A 14,384-nucleotide genomic window follows, 5' to 3' on the forward strand; every position below is an offset into this window, starting at 1 on the left:
ATAAGCAACAGGGTTGCAAGACCCTAAAATGATTTACCCATAAAAAACATTTAGAAATTCCATCAAAATAATAAATTGAAACAAAATTTATAAGTAATTATAATATCAAATGATTTATCATTTTATTATTTGATGTGTTGAAATCTCAAATTGGACAAGAGCCGCAGGCAAAATGACTATGTAAATGGGAAGATAAAGTATATTTAAATACTTCCGATCTTGATCATGGAGCGAATGTGTCATGTACCAAGGGAGATCATAAACAGTGAGAATTGAGAAGGCCTCACCGAACGCGGATGACTCCAGGAAATGGCCCAACAAGGGCGAGCTACGCCCCTGTTAAATAATTGATATTTAATTATTGTATTAATTTTAATTATTACAGGTTTAGTTCTTATTTAGTTTTGCTAACAACGGCTGTTTTACAATGCTTGAATAAATGTTATAGATAAGATCACTTTTGTTTTTCAGGTGTAAAATAAAACAATTGTAATAGTCCAAAATCATTAGTATAATATTTAACGTTTTAACATTTTCTTTTACAAATTATTTAAATATTTTAGTTGAAATATATTTTTACGAAGTCAAAGAAATAGTATTTATATTATATATGTTATCATTATTATCATAAGGCACATTGAACAAATTTCAAAAATTATTAATATATATCAACATATTTATTTAACTAGCACCTTTTTATAATACATTCATAAGATAAAATAATAGTTATATGATGCCTGTGTATAATTGTAAAATGGATAACCGTATTAGAAAATATATAAATCACAAAAATAAAAACACAACCTAAACACTAACAACGAAAAATACTGGCAGTGCAGTGAAGCATTTAAATATAGACTCTGTACATTATTTCATTTTGTAATCGACTATAGTCTTGTATGGCACTAGTGGGAGATTAATCTTCGAGCACTTAAAGAAAAATATAATCTTTTGAACGATTTGATGTGTACATTATTTTAACGTAAAAATATATTGAAAATTGGTTTTGTTTAACTTTATTAAATTGAATTTGAAAAAAAGTTAAGCAAATCCATTTTATACTACTACTAAAAGAACTGATAAATATATTTTTATAATAACCTTTTTGTTTAAACCTATCTTTTTTTTCAAGAACTGAATTCTTTTAATTGTTATCAATTGTAAAAAAAATGTATATAAATATTAAAACAGAACATTATGAATGTATTGGATCATTTACGATGTTAATCTATCTTAAAACTAATTATCTTATTTTAAAGTTATATTAAAAATATTTTGTAAAGTATTTTATAAGGTGTTTTTTCTCAATTTCAGATGTATTTGTGTTTAGAAAAATGGAGTAAAATAGATAAATAGAAATATTTCTTAAACATTGATATTCAATGATCGATAGTATACGCATTATGCAGACTGTAAATAGACTAAAAAATATCGGTGGATATTTGAGTTTTTTTCAACTTTCCACAGAGTAAATACAATGGTAATCAATTGAATATTTTTATGCGTTTATATATAAATACCAGGTAGTGAGCTAGTCTTATTTATATTGACATTATTTATTTTATTATATTGGTTCTTTGATTTTGTAAAGAAATGTCCACAAGTAAAAATCAATCAAATCTATCGAAAACTCAAAATATTGATGCGAGAGGAACACTTTATGTATCACGTTTATTGGATGGAGGAAACAGAAGTCACAAAAACTTTTAAACTAATTAAAATACTAGGGAGTTTTTTATCCCTTAACTACAAATTGACATTGCTTACAATGTGTACATTAGATCTCATTTCCATATTTTAAAGTTATTTTTAAAACAATATATCGTGTTAGAAATAGTGTTACACATTGCATTGATTAAAATATTTTAACAACCATACATACAACAAAACGATTAAAGCACATTCATGTTTTCATATTAAATTGAATAGGCATTTTTATAACTTATATTTCTTTACTCATTCAACTTCTTTCAACGTTTCATTTTCTCAAGAATGGGTAATATCATTTCGAATGATGGTCGTTTACCTGGATCCTCGTTCATACAGATTTTGATGAGTTTCGAAATGTGGGGAGAGATACCCGGGGGAATTGTGATCCTGAGGCCTTCTAGAGCTATCTTCATTCCGCACTCCATTGGTGATAGGTCAGCGAATGGGACCTTCAAAATGGTTTTATTTATTGAGAATTCTTTACATTAGCAAACAATGTATTTTAGCTGCAAAAAGTTGTTATGTGCTATTTCTCACCTCTCTAGTCGCTAACTCCCATAAAAGCACTGCAAAACTCCACATATCAGCGGCCTCCCAGTTTCTTTTGGCACTCGGTTTTAATAAAGCTTCGGGTGCCATCCAAGCCGGTGCGTAAACACGTCCTCTCTCTTGGAAAGAAAACTTTGCATCCGCCATGTTGATACGGGCTGTTAGATCTTCATCAATCTGAAAGAATAAATTTGCATGAACATTGATTGATCGACACCAACTAAATGCGAACAAAATATAATAATAATAATATCCTGGGACATTTTTCACACACAGCCATCTGATCCCAAATTAAGCTTGTACAAAGCTTGTGCTATGGAAACCAGACAACTGATATACAACTTTTCTTTTGTAAATACATACTTATATAGATAATTACACCCAGACTCATAACAAACAGATATGTTCATGCACACAAATGTCTGTCGTGGGTGGGAATCGAACCCACAACCTTCGACGTGAAAGGCCGTATCTACCAATCACGCCAACCGGCACGTCAATATTATTAGTATTATAGTGCAAAAGGGAGAATTTGCGTTTCCCGGTGACACAGCTCGGCTTCGAATGATTACAATTACTTTATGATCGATGACACTCCCAGCACACGGGAAGTGACAAGTTACCATGATGTGCTTGCTGTTGAGGTGGTAGGCGGGCAGCACGCGGTCGCGCTGCAGCGAGTGCAGGTAGGCCATGCCGGCCGCCACGTCGCGCGCCAGGCGCACGGCCGCGCCCGCGTCCACCACCACGCGCCCGCCCGCGCCGCCGTGCAGCAGCGCGTGCAGCGAGCCCCACGACATGTACTGCGAGATCACCACCAGCGACGGCGGCGACACGCAGCACCCCACCTGCGCCAGCGGACACGTATAGTATACTGGGAATAGCAACTCCACAGACTCGACAACGCGGTAGTGTGTTCTTAAGCTGAGCGAGTATACGCAGCCAACGTACCACAGGTAATATATTAGGGTGGGAAAATATCCTCAGCTTGGGGAACTCCTCGTTAAAGTCGCGCTGCACGCGGGGAGTGCATTCACGAACTGCAATTATCTTCGCTACTATATCGTTTTTCTGCCAACGGCCGCGCCATGTTTCACCTTAAATCAGAATTGTTTAGATTTAGAAAATTAAACATGACAACATACTTTGTTATGCTAGATTCCCGTTTGACGCGTAGTGAGCCAGTGAAACGACTCCTTAGATTCCATTCTTAATGTATGAAATGGTTTATATTTCTGCAATGTGACAATGCCCAAAATGCAAATTAATACTTACTTACTTATATTGGATGGTCCATATATTTAATGCTGGTAATTTATTTTTAGTCTTAGTAAATCTTACCAGATGGTGTTACTGCGATTCTCGTGTGCAATGCCAATTCGTTGATATTAATGCCTTTATGTCGGGAAAGAGTTGCATCACGGCTTCTTGTCTTCAAGCCCAACCACGACTGGTCCTTGAACTGTATCTTCTTCAGATCTTGCCCTTGATTAACAGCCATCTCGTGTAGTCTAAAAGTTACAAAAATAATATATTTTAGTACAAAGTTGCTGGCCTGGTGGCTAGCTTATAAGATTGCAGATCCTAAATTCAAATCCTGGGACGAGTCAGTAAAAAGCTATTAAGCTTTCCTGTCTTCAAATAACAACTCGAATTTAGAAAGAAGGCTTTCGGTTCTGTTCCTGAACACTCTTCGGTCATGTTGAATACTGACCCTTCAAATTGAGTGACTGAAGGAATTAAGAGTGCATCTGTATTTGCACTCACAGTTTAACAACTGTAATATGTCCCTTATAGCTAGTCATGATCACATCTTTTTTTTTCGAACTGTCTAGTTGCTGTTAGCCCTAATGGCCTCTACAGCGTCACCGGGCGGGTTGGGCGAGATGAACTCAGCCGGATGTTGGGAGCCACACGAGGGGCTCAAGAGTAACGGACATCCTAAGGGCGTCTCCTGTGAGGCCGGACCTTGGCTTAGGACGCCGTTGAAGTCGAAAGGGAAGGACGTGTGCATTTTAAACGCCATCATACGCGTAATGAATGAGGGTCGTCGACCCCACCGGCGGAATCGGTGTGTGTTTATTCTGTAACCTAGCGTGTTACTATTGGCCTATGTAATATTATCATCGGGGCCGATAAGGACGTCTTTAGGACACCTACGAATCGATAAGGGAGAAATGATCATGATCACCGTTTTCAGTCACAGCAGCCAGTTGCACGATCATATTTTGTTGTTAAAAAGATTTACTCACTTTTGTGTATCAACACTGTATACCCTATTCCAATCGGAGAAGGAATAAAGATAAACAACAAATCTAAGATTTACAAATTGCATGAGATTTGCTAATTGTACTGCTGTATTATGCACTACAAACAGTTCTTGATTAATTCATTATAATATTAATATTAATTCATTTATAATACAACACCATTCCACCTAACTAGTTAGAACCACATTAATTTAACTTTCGAAGTTCCGATTACAACTTCGCGAACATTGAAAATGCCATTTTTTTGCGAATCTATAGTAAATATCATAGAATGTTTAAGATCTCGACCAATGAGATCGCGTCAATTCGGTGTCAAAGTTATTTATTTGAGTTTACTTCTCTTGTGGTTGGAACAGGCTATAGTTATAATTCTGTTTTTAAATTGTTCCCACTTACCGCTGTACAAGTTGTCCTCTTGTTTTGTCCAGTGGTGTATCCCCATCCTTATTAGCTAGTGACACAAGAGCCCCAGCAAGAACTAGATCTTCGGCAATTGCACTGTATCCCCAAAAGCAAGCATAATGCAATGGAGAGTTGCCATGTTCGTTTGTGAAATTCACATCCACTCTGTTTTGAAGGAGCTAAAATTATAATTATGGTTTTATTGTATCAATTATTTCTTAATTCAGTTCAGTATTCAGAAAATTGTATAATTTGCGTGATGCGTGATGTTTTAAATGACAAATTATTAAATATTAATTAAAATAGAAATAAATATATTAAATAATGTCATAATATTATGTAAATACTTATAACAATTTAGGAGGATGGTTACTTCTTATAAGAAAATAAATTGCAGAAATTAATTAAAGCTCCAATTAACTACAAGATTATTTGTAAAAAGCATGATTAGAATGTTATGAAAATATACAGAATGGTCATATGAAATTGACCCATCTGACCAATTGAACAATAGGCCTGTGTCCATGTGCTGCCGCCAAGTGCAAGGGTGTATCATCTCCCATGTTCGTTACATTAATCCTTGCACCTCTTCTGATAAGCATTTCAACTATCTTGAGATGACCCTCCTTACATGCCCAGTGCAAGGGACTGAAGCCATGATCATCACTGAAAGTGTTTATTACAACTTTATATATAAGCATTATTAGATATTATTATATTGTTTACAATAAAAAAGAAAGTAAGTTGTATGAAAAAAAATTCTAAGTTTTCTTGCTAGAAAACTAAAAATATATAATATTATATAGCTGTATTTATTTGTTAGAGATGGGCACAAACTTATATGTAATTTTATTGAAAATTATCTCCTTTATATGTAAATTTATTTTAATAAAATTATTATAATATTAAAAGTTCATTTATTTTATTGATAAGCTATAAAAATCATAAATAAATACAATTACTTTTCCATTTGTAAATCAATATTTAAAGTACATCATGGAATTGATATTATTGCTTTCCTGTATATATTCAAGAGATTATTTGAAAATATTTATTAATTAAATATTATATGGATTCAGAAAACATAAGGAAAAATTGGCTACAGTTTAAGATGACTCATATGAATACATAGATATAATAATAACATATTAAAGGCATTTAGAACATTAAAATCAATGGTAAAATCATACATTGTTTTTTTTTACATTTAACTAAGTAATTTTTTCAACAATAACTCCATATTAACTACCACTACAAAGATAATTATTTATAATCACAAATAAAACTCTATAATTAAACTATTATTTTATTAAAATGTAATTAAATAATTGAGTATTATTAATACTTTTTTTTGCTTTTAAAAATAAAGGCAATTATATAGAGTAAGAAATTTTACTGGAGTCAATTTATTGTTCATGAGAGCTTCAGCTTCTCTAAAATTGCCTGCAAAATGTAATAAGAGACGTGACTAATTTTTCCAAGTATTCCGATCTTTACCTGACATAATTTACTAGACCTTGGAGATGTGGGCGAACGGTGTAATGCGCCATTTATGGAAATAAGAAATAAACAGATGGCTTTTTTATAATTAAAATAACACCTAGATTTACTTCAACTTACCCTTGATTCATATCATGCTCCGTATCATCCAGCCAAACGCGCACCTGCAGGGCATTTCCTTCTCTACACCACTGAAAAATATCCTCCATATTTTTGTAACTTAATATGCTTTTCACTGTAAGTTAATATCGTATTGATATTTTCTATTTTAGCTATATGTAAAAAAATATATCTCAGGAATAGTTTATTTGTATGTTAATAAAACAAATGTACAGTCAGACTCATTCATTAGGGTTTGACTTTGACAGTTTCGCAATCCCTAAAAATAAAATATAAAGCAAGTTGTTGTGAAGTATGCAACTCTGTTCTAGTTTATCTCTTTCTTACTTGGAATTCACATATTGTCATGGCTTAGTTGGGTATATTATTAAGAACAATTTTACTTGATTGTATAATAACATCGATATGTTGCCAGAAGAAAAAAAAAATCACTATTTATAATTAAAATTCATAAAACGTACGAATTTTCAATATAATAAATGATGGATAAGAATGTTTACTAGAAATAGGTATTCCCTCCCGGCGAATATAAAAAAAAAATTGGTTTTATTATAGTTGTTTTATATCATGAGATTCTCTTTAAATTATATTGGAAATTTCAACACCTCATAAAAAAAGGCATTATCTCCAAAATTACTGTTAAAAAGAGAAGACTAACCACATCAAAAACAAATTTCTTATTTTACATTCCCTAAATTATATCAGTTATAATGAAAAAATTAAATGTTTTTTTTTAATGTAACACTATAAACTTAATAAACTGAAATATGTCAGAAAATGTAAAAGGTTTAGGATGCAGGGTAAATGAAAGTTAATTTTCTTAAAAAATTAATGACTAGTCACAGCCAGAGAGCTGTTCAGGCTTAGTGCAATGCTCAAAACAGTTCTCAAAATACTTAGATCTTTATTTGTACTAAAAGTGCTAAATTATTTCTTTGCAAATGAAATCTTCATTGCATGAGTTGGTGTTATCTTGAAACCTTGGAGTGCTTCTTTTGCTGCGGCAGACTGCATTTCATTAGCAAACTCAACAAATGCAATATCATGTCTATTAGGCACAAGTCGGACTTCTTTGAAGCCAGGGAACCTAAAAAAAGTGATTATTTATTATTTTAAAATTATACATACAGTGATACATAAACTTTTTTAAGAATCAAAAATAACATACTGGTTGAAAAGCATAGATAACATCATTTCAGATGTCTCATCAGGTAGATTGGTGAGGAACAGAATCTGGTTAGGTGGCTGTTCAACATTGACATTGTTGAGAAGACTGGGCTGGCCAAAACCAGGCACAGTTGGTCTATTCGCATCCTTGTTCTTCTTCTTCTTTCCATCTTCTGTGCTTTTAGGTAGTTTGGGACGTTTTGGCCTCTCTTGGAATGTGCCTTTGACTTTAGCTATGACATCACTGTCCGATTTCGAATATTGGATCCTCTGTTAACCAAATTTTAAATGATTAATAGCTATTTATAATGTTTTAATTTATTTTTACAAAAATACGAAAAAAAATAGTAGGATAAAAATATTTACATACCATAGGCTTGTCATAAAATGGAAATCCTTGCATACTTCTCAAAGCAACAGTAGCGCTTGATATTTCCTTGAATATTACAAAAGCCTGTCCCCTCATTTTGAGGGTCTTCATTGCGACGATATCCAAAATTTGACCAAATTGTGAAAATATTGCATAGAGTGACTTTTTTAACTCTTCTTTCTTTATTTTTTCATTTAAATTGTTTATGTATATCGTGTGGTTGGGGCGAATGTCCATAGCTGGAATCAAACATTTGAGGTTATTTGCCGACAACTTATAACCAAAGCAATGTTTATTGTTTCTCTTTAAAAAATAGTATTATTAAGTATTTGAAAGTACAGAAAATATGGAATTATGAATAATAGTAACGCGTAACTTACTCATTTTGTAGCTTAAAAGTTGAAATATGAATGTATACGATTTAGTATATAAGTTCTTTATGAACAACTACAAATTTAGAAAACCAGTGTTTCACTTATAAATGTTATAATATAAGCCGTTATTGAGTAGTTAATATTACCATATATTAAATAAAGTAATATTAATCATAAATTTTTAAAATAATAGCAAGCTATACAGTTGACGACGCGCTTTATTTTATACGAGAGAGTATAGATATAGATTAAAAAACGAGAGTAGAGAGACGGAGTAATTCAAAGACTAATGTTGAAGTTGTAGATTACATTAACATAAATTCATAACAAAAGTAAGCCAATGTGATGTTCATTCTTTTCTCAATAACCTTTTTATAAAATTACCATTTTATAAATAGGGTAAGTATTTTGGAGGCCATTAAAAATAAAAAAATATTTTGTTTTTCTTTTACATATAAATTATTTTGCAAATAAATTTACGCTAAATTTCGACTTTTTACAAAACATTTTCATTTATTATTTAAAAATAGTGAAAACACACATATAGTACTATTTCCAAGTCATTTCATTATTTTTAAACTTGAATGAGTGAATGATTTCAATATCGATTTTATGTTTAGCCATTAAATTGAAGTGAAATTTGTTAACTGACGTTTAAATAATGTAAATTAATTTTTCGCGCGCGTTTATATTTATAATAAATTATTGAGGATATTAAATGCATTTCTTGAATCAATGATATCATTATAAAAACTATAAATATCATTAGTGGTAACGTTAAAAAAAAATAAGGATATTTTGTTTTGAAACTAATACTCTTTGTAATATATATATAATGCATGATTTTTCGCATGATTTTGATACTGTCACTCCAGGTATTTGGATGATAAATGAAGAAGAATGGAAAGATAAACTTTTAAAGCTGCCCAATTGGTATAAGGTAAGAAAATGAAATAGAAAAAAAGAGCTTTTTTACAATGAAAATGACCTCTGAATAACCTTTTAGATACCCTTAATAAACTCGAACGCAACACACAACCTACCTGATGGCACCATGGTACGATTTCGAGGGATGGTTCAAGATATGCATAATCCTGAATTCTATTTTGAACAATTCGAAGTATTTAATACAAAAACAAATGAGGTGAAATGTAAATCTGGAAAGTACACTGATACAGCAAATATAATGGTATGTTGTTATGTTATGTATATAAAAATATATATTTTATTGTGCAGTCATGAAATTAAACTAATTTTTAGGAGAATGAAAAAGTAAATTATACAGAGAATTTAAAAAGTGCACAAAGACAGACAATAGTTGTAGTTTCAATGCCAGGATTCAATGATTGGGCTCAAAAATTAGAAGATGAACAAAATCATTTGAAGCATCTTGAGCAACAGCCTAACACGTCAAAGAGATTAAATTCAAATTATTCAAAATTGAAAAGATCATATGATGAAAGTGATGATGATCCAGATGCAATGGATGTACAAGTTGATCTGGTAAATAAGGAGAGAAGGACAAAAGAAGAGGTCGATGATAGCTCAAATGTGGTTTCCAGGGAGCATTTACTTAATTTTCCATTGCCAGATGTAGCCAGCAAATCTTGTATTATCAAGGTAGGTGATACCAAACATTTTTTGTACATTTAATTTCATAATGTAATATAAATTTTATATAATTATGTTTGGTTGTATTTGAATAAGCTCATTAGATCTTATTTTTTCCACTTACTATTGACTAAAAAAATATTCTTTTGGATTTTGGCCTTTAAATTGAACGTTGAACAAAAAACAAACAATGTATACAATTTTTTCTTATTTTTGATTGATTCTCTTCTAGTCTTCTCAAGGGTGAAAGACATCCCTAATTGGAATAAAGTGGACTTATTCTCTTTTACTGCTTGTGTCATCATCTTATGAAGATAATTACAATAAATAATACTCACTGGCTAATATTTATATAACACAAAAAAAAGTTAAAATATTAATTTTATTTATCATACTGATAAATATCTTATGTATGAAAAATAATTCAAAAATTTTTAATTTTAAATTATCACAAAAAATTGATGACTATTAAAATAAATTAAGATACATTTAAAATTCGTCAATTTATAATAATTATTGTAATGAAAAATAGAAATAAAAAAGAATCAATTTTATTTCCAGGTTTATGACGATGAAGAAAATCTTAAATTAAATGACATGATAGAAGTAGTTGGCTTCCTGTCTGTTGATCCCGCACTCTCAGGAGAATTCCAACCCGCCAAGGGTTCCCTTTTGGAACCCATCTGTGAAACAGATGCAGAGATAATAACACACAATCCTCCACCAAGTTTGGTGCCAAGATTGCATGCTGTATTTGTTAAGAAATTGGACCATTGTAATCCATTGGTCAAAGAAAAGTTTAGTCAAGGTACTTTTTTTTATTTGGCACCAGAAGCTTTTTTTTTTTTTTATAGAATAGGAAGGTGGACGAGCATATGGGCCACCTGATGGTAAGTGGTCACCAAACGCCCTTAGACATTGGCATTGTAAGAAATGTCAACCATCGCTTATAGCCAATGCGCCACCAACCTTGGGAACTAAGATTTTATGTCCCTTGTGCCTGTAATTACACTGGCTCACTCACCCTTCAAACCGGAACACAACAATATCAAGTATTGCTGTTTTGCGGTAGAATATCTGATGAGTGGGTGGTACCTACCCAGACGAGCTTGCACAAAGCCCTACCACCAGTAGGGCTTTGTGCAAGCTCGTCTGGGTAGGTACCACTCGTCTTACTAACTAACCCATTTGCGTGTATAGTACTCGGGCAGTACTATACACGCAAATGGGTTAGTTAGTAACTTGCCAACTTTACCCATAAACACTTTTTAGTATAAGAAATATAAACCTCACTTTTAATTTCTTACACTCATTCCCTTTTTAATGTGTAATACAACAATATAAAGTATTGATGTTTGTAAGTTGAATAATTTATAAGCTGTGTTGGTACGGTGGGTATTCAGGACTTACACAAAGCCATACGATTAAAAGTAAAATTAGCATCATTCAATGTTGTAGCTTATATATAATAAATTAAAAAAAAATTTCTTGAAAAAAAATTATCAAAGATTTTTCACTTAACCACCAATATTTGAAAGCTATATTATTTATGTAGTATTAAATTGAGTAGTATTTTTTAGTCTAATGTTGTGTCTTTCAGAGACTGTACTCAAAGATGCAAACACAGCGAGGGAACACTTGCTGAAGGCCTTGACAGAACTATTGCTTGGTGATAAATTAGCTGCTGAATACTTAATATGTCATCTCATAGCTTGTGTGTAAGTATAATTTTTTTTTTAAGTCATTCTTTAGCTTTTCTTTATATTTCCAACATACAAGAAGGCTAGTTGCGTCATTTATAAATTGCCAAAACAACAATTTGTATATATTAATCCAAATGTTATAAGATTACATTTAAAATACTGTTACCTTATTTAAAAAAAAATGGATTTTAAAGTAAACAAACCATGGTTAAAAAATGAACTAAAAACAGTTTTAAGTAAGAACAAAATTTGTGGTGTTTTTTAAATCGTAAAATTTAAAAATAATTGTATGTTGTAACATTGATTATTATTATGTTTCAGATATCTCCGTCAAGATACAATCACATTGGGTCAATTCTGCTTGAACATATCAAACCTGCCGACTCAGAAGTACCCCAACTATGGCCAGCAGCTGTACAACATTATTAAACAGTTTGTCACTAAAAGCTACTATTTACCTCTGACTGTAGAGAACATGAACACAATCGCTCTATTACCAAAGTAAGATTTAAAAATTATTATAATTGTACCTGTCCTTTTTTTGTTTTCATTTGCTTTGGGATGAACTAATGAGATATATTCTTATGTAGTGAATTACTATTATATATATATATTATTGCGTCGCCAACTAAGATGTTACATCCCTTGTTCCTGTGACGGACTTACTCACCCTTTAAATTGTTTTTGGTGATAGAAAAACTTTTGAATTTTTAGTAGTTGTGTTACATAGTATGAAAGCCGAGATGGCCCTGTGGTAAGAACGCGTGAATCTTAACCGATGATCGTGGGTTCAAACCCGGGCAAGCACCACTGAATTTTCATGTGCTTAATTTGTGATTATAATTCATCTCGTGCTTTACGGTGAAGGAAAACATCGTGAGGAAACCTGCATGTGTCTAATTTCACTGAAATTCTGCCACATGTGAATTCTACCAACCCGCATTGGAGCAGCGTGGTGGAATAAGCTCCAAACCTTCTCCTCAAAAAGAGGAGAGGAGGCCTTTAGCCCAGCAGTGGGACATTCACAGGCTGTTACGGTTACGGTACATAGTATGAATTACCGTGAAAATTAAAAATGATCTTCATTTAAATGTTGATTTTATATAAACTGTTGATTAAAAAATGAATTAAGCAAAAACAACAAAATAAAAAATTATTCAACTCAATTTTTTGTGTACAATAATGTATAGATTCTCATACATTATTAGTATAAGTATTATTTTTATTCATTGATACAGTATTGGTAAATTATATTCATAGAATCGTTTTTGTGTTCGTGAATTGTGTTTTATCTAATACATTATAAATATATTTCAGAAAAGATTATGATTGCAACAGATTGACCAGTGGTATTCTTCAGCTGAGTAAACACACACATTTAGTCCTAGATGAAACTAAGATGGAGCAAGGCCATTTAGACGCTACCGGTGTTAATAATATTACAGCTTTGGGTAATTTAATTAAACAACAAAAAGTTGAATATGATTTCAAGTACTACAAAATGGAGTTTGATTCAGACATTTCCGTACTGGTGTTATCTGAAGGCAAATCTCTGCTACCGGTAAGAAAATTGACCCTTTTCTAGATATTGACAAGTTTTTAAGTAGACTATGAAGTGAATTACTGAAAAAACTTAATGATGTTTGCCCAATTTTAATTTCGACCCAAAACCTTCATTCAAAATAATTATTTCTACCAACTTGGCTCTAAATGTTAATTAATTTTTAGAGTGACTATCACATTTCCTTACGACCTGAGGAATCATCTCTTGAAATATTTGATGCTATTGTCGAAGCTGCTACATACTACTTGAAGGAAGAGATCATGAATACTATAAGATCTTATTTGACAAATCTCAAACTTGTCAAATATTCAATCAGTGAAGATTTACAGGTAATATTTATTTATTATCATAAAAAATATCAACGCATCCTTTGAACAAATTTTTGCCTTCTCCTTGTTTCCTCATCTACATTCTTCAATAACATGAGTGAAATGAAATGGACTTAATAAAAGGATAGAAAGATGAACATAATAATAATTTGCTTGGAATATTTTTTACTTAACATTCCATTACTATTTGTTTGTTTTTTTTTTCAGTTTGTTGAAGATGATTTTATAGAAATGCGTAATAAAGCGGATGAAGATAACGCTGTAACAGCAGATGATTTACATCGTCTGCTTGTTTTGGCTAGATTAGTAAGTCTATCCAGAGGTCATGATACTTTGAACAAGGAATGCTGGGACATTACAAAAGCAATGGAGGCAGAGAGGTTGCAGCGGTTGAAGAATCGCGTCCCCAGTACTTTTTAGATCTTAAGATTAAATGAATGCATTTTGAATAAAATAAAACAGTTTGTTTATATTCATTTCTTATTTATTATTAACCAAGAAATCGAAAAAATTATAACCTCTAAAACTTTTGGTAAATAAAAGCTAAAAATAACTTTTTTTAAAGCAAACTCTTAAATATAATTTTATTTCGTTGGCTTTGTAGCTATGATAATAATATCATTCTAATGCTAAACTAATAAGGAGACAATAAATGGCAACACCATACTTAACCTCGTACAAAATGCTATTGTCTTTCGATTTGACAATTGCTGCT

The 14,384-nt window shown here is 31.7% G+C and overlaps 3 protein-coding genes across 3 annotated transcripts; 1 reads left to right on the forward strand and 2 right to left on the reverse strand.

Annotated features, from left to right (window-relative positions):
• Positions 1–525: 525 nt before the first annotated feature.
• LOC126774470 (integrin-linked protein kinase) lies at positions 526–6,816 on the reverse strand. Its single transcript, XM_050496028.1, has 8 exons — positions 6,552–6,816; positions 5,432–5,597; positions 4,926–5,110; positions 3,601–3,770; positions 3,211–3,356; positions 2,883–3,107; positions 2,248–2,436; positions 526–2,159 (listed from the first exon to the last, which is right to left on the reverse strand). The coding sequence occupies exons 1-8, from the start codon at positions 6,638–6,640 to the stop codon at positions 1,971–1,973; spliced, it is 1,359 nt and encodes a 452-aa protein (XP_050351985.1). The 5' UTR covers positions 6,641–6,816; the 3' UTR covers positions 526–1,970.
• Positions 6,817–7,374: 558 nt separating this feature from the next.
• Positions 7,375–8,682, reverse strand: LOC126774495 (U1 small nuclear ribonucleoprotein A). Its single transcript, XM_050496057.1, has 4 exons — positions 8,469–8,682; positions 8,089–8,327; positions 7,720–7,988; positions 7,375–7,638 (listed from the first exon to the last, which is right to left on the reverse strand). Exons 1-4 carry the CDS (start codon positions 8,470–8,472, stop codon positions 7,479–7,481), a joined length of 672 nt encoding a protein of 223 aa, XP_050352014.1. The 5' UTR covers positions 8,473–8,682; the 3' UTR covers positions 7,375–7,478.
• Positions 8,683–9,114: 432 nt separating this feature from the next.
• LOC126774463 (mini-chromosome maintenance complex-binding protein) lies at positions 9,115–14,141 on the forward strand. The gene is made up of 9 exons (XM_050496017.1): positions 9,115–9,402; positions 9,469–9,651; positions 9,723–10,082; positions 10,635–10,881; positions 11,674–11,791; positions 12,098–12,277; positions 13,094–13,337; positions 13,505–13,669; positions 13,877–14,141. The coding sequence occupies exons 1-9, from the start codon at positions 9,298–9,300 to the stop codon at positions 14,087–14,089; spliced, it is 1,815 nt and encodes a 604-aa protein (XP_050351974.1). The 5' UTR covers positions 9,115–9,297; the 3' UTR covers positions 14,090–14,141.
• Positions 14,142–14,384: the final 243 nt, after the last annotated feature.

The sequence above is a fragment of the Nymphalis io genome, chromosome 16 (genome assembly GCF_905147045.1).
Source record: "Nymphalis io chromosome 16, ilAglIoxx1.1, whole genome shotgun sequence".
NCBI lineage: Eukaryota > Metazoa > Arthropoda > Insecta > Lepidoptera > Nymphalidae > Nymphalis > Nymphalis io.

Excerpts from the sequence above, each read along its gene's own strand:
- LOC126774470 (XM_050496028.1), bottom strand. The coding sequence starts at position 6,640 with ATGGAGGATATTTTTCAGTGGTGTAGAGAAGGAAATGCCCTGCAGGTG. Across the intron at positions 5,598-6,551 it reads GAGCATGATATGAATCAAGG|TGATGATCATGGCTTCAGTC; the intron begins GTAAGTTGAAGT and ends AAACACTTTCAG. Across the intron at positions 2,437-2,882 it reads TCAACAGCAAGCACATCATG|ATTGATGAAGATCTAACAGC; the intron begins GTAACTTGTCAC and ends TTATTCTTTCAG.
- LOC126774495 (XM_050496057.1), bottom strand. Across the intron at positions 7,989-8,088 it reads CATTTTATGACAAGCCTATG|AGGATCCAATATTCGAAATC; the intron begins GTATGTAAATAT and ends TTTGGTTAACAG. Across the intron at positions 7,639-7,719 it reads TTATCTATGCTTTTCAACCA|GTTCCCTGGCTTCAAAGAAG; the intron begins GTATGTTATTTT and ends CACTTTTTTTAG.
- LOC126774463 (XM_050496017.1), top strand. The coding sequence starts at position 9,298 with ATGCATGATTTTTCGCATGATTTTGATACTGTCACTCCAGGTATTTGG. Across the intron at positions 12,278-13,093 it reads ACAATCGCTCTATTACCAAA|AAAAGATTATGATTGCAACA; the intron begins GTAAGATTTAAA and ends AATATATTTCAG. Across the intron at positions 13,338-13,504 it reads AAGGCAAATCTCTGCTACCG|AGTGACTATCACATTTCCTT; the intron begins GTAAGAAAATTG and ends ATTAATTTTTAG.